The sequence below is a fragment of the Crocuta crocuta genome, unplaced genomic scaffold, assembly GCF_008692635.1.
Source record: "Crocuta crocuta isolate KB4526 unplaced genomic scaffold, BGI_CrCroc_1.0 scaffold143, whole genome shotgun sequence".
Taxonomy (NCBI): Eukaryota; Metazoa; Chordata; class Mammalia; order Carnivora; family Hyaenidae; genus Crocuta; species Crocuta crocuta.
In genome coordinates, this window is record NW_027529175.1 from 4,306,328 (window position 1) to 4,311,449 (window position 5,122).

Here is a 5,122-nt window from a genome sequence, read left to right on the forward strand (position 1 = left end):
CACAGACTGGGGCTCCCCCTGACCGGCTATGGTGTGCCCCCCTCACACTCTCGCTTCTCGGCCCCCCCTGCCCTGCGGGACTCTGTCCATTCTCTCCCCGTGGAGAGAGACCCCGGGGAGGGGCTGCCTGTGGTGCCCACACTGCCTGCCCGGAGTCACCAGGGAGCGCTCCACCTCTCGCCCAGGGTGCAGCGGAGGTCCTGGGGTGGGGGAGGGGGGTGGCCCCGCCCAGTGTCCTTGGACCAGGACACGCCCCTCTCTCCCTCTCTCTCAGGGGCTTCGAGCCCCCCTCCCCCGCACGTGTCCCACCTCCCGGCAAGTGCGGGAGCCCAGACGCAGGGACTCTGCAGACACGCCCGCTGTGCCTCGTCACCCACCTGCAGATCTTGCTCGTGGCTTCCATCCCGTGTCCATCATCATGTCCCACCCACGTGGCAGCTTTGGGGGACGTGCTGCACGAGGAAGGCCCTGAACCCCAGCCGGGACGGGTGGCTTATCTGCCTGTCACCTGGGACCTGGTGGGGGTCGCCGCACCGACATCCGGTCCAGATTGCAAGAGTCTTCTACCCAGAGCCCTGGGGGGGCTGGCGGAGGCGGCCAAGGGCCGGGCTGGCCTCCCCAAGCGGGTCTGGCTGGGCTGCTTCTCCGCCANCTGCTTCCTGTTTCGCCCCACCCCACCCCCTCACCGTCACCATCACCCCACGCCATCTCCTTCAAAGACACCAGGCTGCTGCCCCCAGGAGGGAAGGGTCCGTTTGATTGTATCGAGGCCCAGGGAGGCGCCAGCCGGGATCGGGACAACTCCCCTAACAGCCTCCCCCGGGGCTCCACGCAGCATCCCGGTCGATCGGGACTCGGGGAAGTGGTGGGGACTCCGCCCTGCAGGTGCGCAAGGCGGATCAGGGGAGCAGAGTGACTTGCTGGTTACCCAGCGACCAAGTGGGGATCTGAGCCCAGGTGGGTCCGGGCGGGGGGCACGGGCGGCTCCAGCCTCCAGCCGGCTGTGCACGGACACCAGAGTGAGACCGTCCTGGCTCTGATGCTCTCTGTCCTGTGAGCTCAGAGGAGCCCCTTGGCCACTCTGAACCTCGGTTTCCTCATCTATGCTTTGCCCCTGGGACTGAGCTGTTTCTGGCAGAGACTTCGTTGCCCCCAGGATTGGGGCTGCGTCAGAAAAGGTCAGGATAAACCTGTGTTCCTTTCCTTGGCTGAGTCCCCTCACTGGGCAGGACTTAGCTCCAGACGTCACCTCCCCCAGGAAGCCCTCCCTGATGTCCGGACCGGATGCCCCTCTCTGTAACTGTGTTTCCCGCGAGAGGTGGACTCCCTGAAGCACACTGGGCGTGATGAGTGACGGGTGGGCTCGGTGTTTGGGGACCAGCACCTGGGCTGGGGTGCCCTCATTTTGCCAACCTCTGGTGGGGTCTTGTCACAGCTGCACAATGTCACCCTGGCCCTGGAGCTGCTTAAGGATGAAGGCCTGCTCAGCTACCCCCTCAACCCCGAAGGTGAGCATGCGCCCCAGGGTGATGGTGCTGGGGTGGCGGGGGACGGCACGTGGCCGTGTGGGCCCGGCAGATACCGAGTGTCTCTGGGTTTCCGGTGGGGAGCGTGCTGTGCCCACAGCCTCCACCAGCCCCAGAGCGGGAGGGGTCACAGGGAGAGGAGACGGGCAGGGGCCCTGCGGCAGGCTGTCCTGACAGGTGAGACCTTGCGGAACCATGTGCGTGGTGGGGGGAGGGAGACCAGGGCGCAGGGGAGGAGCGGGAGGGAAGGCCATGCAAGGGTCCTGGGGCTGCGGCCGGGCCTGACCCCTGTCCTGGGTGCTGTGCCCTGCAGACATCGTGAACAAGGACACCAAGAGCACGCTCCGGGTCCTCTACAGCCTGTTTCACAAGCACAAGCCGAAAGACCGTGCGGACAGCACGCCCCACGGACCTCCGAATTAACGGCCTCGGCCCCTCGGAGCTGCTTCTCCACGCTCCGAGCCAGCGGGAGGGCGCAGGGGCCACAGAGCGACCCCCGCCACCATACAGTCAGGTGCCCTCCGGCCACCTGCCCTGTCCCCAACTCTGATCCCTGTTTCCATCCAAGTATCTTTAATTCACTGGGCCTGCATCTGTTTTGAGCCAACCTCTGGCCTCACTCAGTTGATATTGGCAAATGTATTTCTGGGAGGGATTTGGGGAGCCTGCAGTGCCTGGGGAAAGACGCTTATATATTGTCAATATGAGCCGATCCCCCTGAGGCAGTTCCCCTTTCCTTGCGGCTGGGCGTGGAAGGTTCTCAGCGTCTCCTCTCCGAGGGCACCCGTGGGGGCAGCAAGGAGCCCAGGGATGCTGACCTTCACTCGGGCTGCGGGGTTTGACTTTGGGAGCAGAAAGGGCTCCCAGGGGCCGGGGCTGAAGATCAGAGGCCCAGCCGGCCTCTCGCTCAGGGCGATGGGCCCCAGGGTCACCATCCGGAGGCAGGAGTCCCACATGGCCCCCAAACCAAGGCCCCGAACCCCGTGGGGAAGGTAATCCACTTGCTGCCAGAGGAGCCGTGCCCCAGGCGCACCCCACAGCTCGATGGTGAGCCCTGCCCGGAAGCCACAGGAGACATCGTGTGGTTGATTGTAGGTTGGATGGGGTCCTGGTCTGTCCCCAAGGACGGGCCATCACCCGCTCTCTCTGATGAGAACTGCCACTTGCTGCCCGTGTTTCTCAAAGAATAAGTCCTTGTAGGAAGGTTGAATGTGGCCATCCCAGGAGCTGACGTGAGGCGGGAACCAGCCAGGACGAGGCACCGTGGGGGGAGGGGGCGGCAGCAAGGGGACAGACCCCCCCTCGGGGCTGCCTCTGGGCTTCTCCCCTCCTCCCCCAGCTCCAGGCCCCGCTAGGTCTGGGTTATCACAGTTTGACAGCCTTGGATTGGGGGAGTGACATCAGGAGTTGGGGTCTGAGGGTGAGAAAGTCTCCAGGGGTCTTCCTTTCACCCCGCCCCCGTCTACCTGCTCCCCCCTCCCCCCACCATTCACAGGCAATTAGGTAGAGAGGAGGTCGTGGGGGCGGGGCCCCCATGATGGCATTAGTGTCCAGACACCAGAGCTCGATCTCTCTCTCAGCCGTGTGAGGTCACAGCAAGAAGGTGGCCACGAGGAGGAACTGAACCTGCCGGCACCTTGACCCGGGACTTCCAGCCTCTAGAACTGTGAGCGATGAATGTCTGGTGTTTAAGCCCCCCAGTCTGTGGTGAGCTGGTACAGCAGCCCGAGCTGACTCACCCAGGTTCCCAATGCCATTATTCACTAGGGAAATCAAACCCCACGAGATGTCACTGTGCACCTCCTTTCATGGCCAAGTTGAAAAGTCTGACAATAGCAAGTGCGGGCAAGGGAGCGGGGCACCTGGAACTCTCACACGCTGCTCGTGGGAAGCGGTTTGGAAAGGAGTTTGGCAGTTTCTTAGAGGCTAAAACAGACACTCGTGGCTCAGTGTTTATTCAAGAAAACTGAAAACAGAGGCGCCTGGGGGCTCAGTCGGTTAAGCGTCGACTTCGGCTTAGGTAATGATCTCACGCACAGTTCAGGGGTTCCAGCCCCGCGTCGGGTTCTGTGCTGACAGCTTGCTCAGAGCCTGGAGCTGCTTCGGATTCTGTGTCTCTCTCTCTCTCTCTCTCTCTGCCCCTCCCCTGCTCATGCTCTGTCTCTCTCTGTCTCAAAAATAAAGAACTGAAAACATGTCTACACGAAGGCTTACGTGTGAATAGCAATACTACTCACAAACACCTCAGACTGGGAAGGACCCGAACGTCCATCGCCGGCAAAGGCGTATGTAGATTACAGCGCGTCGTCCGTGCACCGGGCTCGGCATGGCACCCAGGAAAGTGGTGTGGACGCAGAGCCAGTGTGGAAGACCCCAGGGGCGCTGGGCAGGCGACACACCCGCAGGCTATGTGCTGGTGCTCCAGTTTATAAGAAGTTCTAGAAGAGGCCCAACTGCGGTGGTCGAGAGAGAGGGGTGGTTCCCAGGGCCAGCGGCTTGGGGAGGGGTTCTGACAGCAAAGATGCACGAAGGGACCTTTGCGGGAGGCGGCAATGCTCTGTGTCACGTTGGGGCGGTGGTTACATGGCGATACACGTTCATCACAACTCGTCACATTGTACCCTTAACACTGGGGAAGGTTACCTCTTATCCATCACTCCTCAACAAAGCTACAAGAAATTAACACATTTAAATTTGCCGTCAGACTGAACAGGGGTGAACGTTGCCAACCTGTAGCGAGTGCGGCGTGTTTAAGGCAGTGAGCAAAGACAGCCCGGGGCGGCCCTTCTCAGAGCCTGGAGGCCGAGGGCCGAGGGGGGACGTGCAGAGGACCTTGCCCGGTTAAATGCCTGCTGGGGGGCGCCTGGTGGCTCAGTCAGTTAAGCGTCCGACTCTTGCTTTTGGCTCAGGTCGTGATCTCGCAGTTCGTGAGTTCAGGCCCCGCACAGAGCTCCGCGCTGGCAATGCGGAGCCTGCTTGGGATTCTCTCTCCCTCTCTCTCTCTCCCTCCCCCCACTCGCTCTCTCTGTCGCTCCTTAAATGAATAAATTTAAAAAATTTTTAATAAAAAATAAATGCCTGCTGGAAGGCTCTGGATGAGAGAAGGGGTGGGGGAAGAGGGAGACGTTCAAAGCGTGGGAGGGGGTGACAGGTGCAGGGAGGCGCTGCAGGCATGGGGGGCGCAGGAGGGGCGGGTGCGGACGCAGACGGTCAGGATGCTCCCCTGGGGCCACCGCTGTGCCCTCCTTGCCCCCTGAGTATCTCCTGCTCCGAAACCTCCTTTGTCTGACACTAACACAGCGAGCTGTCGGGCTGTCGTTTCCGTCTTGCTACTTTCAAACTATCTGTGTCTGTGTAAAGAGCGTTCCTTCCAGACACAAATGGTGGCATCTTTCTGGCCAATCTGAATAGCTCTGCCTTTTAATTGCACCATTCAGTTGTTTTATTGTGGTAAAATGCACTTGACATTTCGAAGTGTACCGTCTAGTGGCATGAAGGTCCTTCACCTTGCCACGTGATCCCCCCACAATCCAGCCCCAGAATTCTTTCCATCTCGCCAAACTGACACTCTGTTCCCTGTAGACAGTTACTCGACC

The 5,122-nt window shown here is 61.0% G+C and overlaps 1 protein-coding gene across 2 annotated transcripts in view; it reads left to right on the top strand.

Annotated features, from left to right (window-relative positions):
* The window catches only part of PARVG (parvin gamma), a 30,204-nt gene that overhangs the window by 17,583 nt on the left and 7,499 nt on the right, over positions 1-5,122 (top strand). Inside the window, exons 12-13 of one of the 2 annotated variants that reach the window (XM_077758005.1) lie at positions 1,436-1,508; positions 1,840-3,729. The exons of the other annotated variant lie outside the window; for it this stretch is intronic. Coding sequence (XP_077614131.1) covers positions 1,436-1,508; positions 1,840-1,949 — 183 coding nt within the window. The 3' untranslated portion in view covers positions 1,950-3,729. Of the gene's footprint in view, positions 1-1,435; positions 1,509-1,839; positions 3,730-5,122 lie in introns of those variants that run through there. 2 annotated transcript variants of the gene reach the window in all.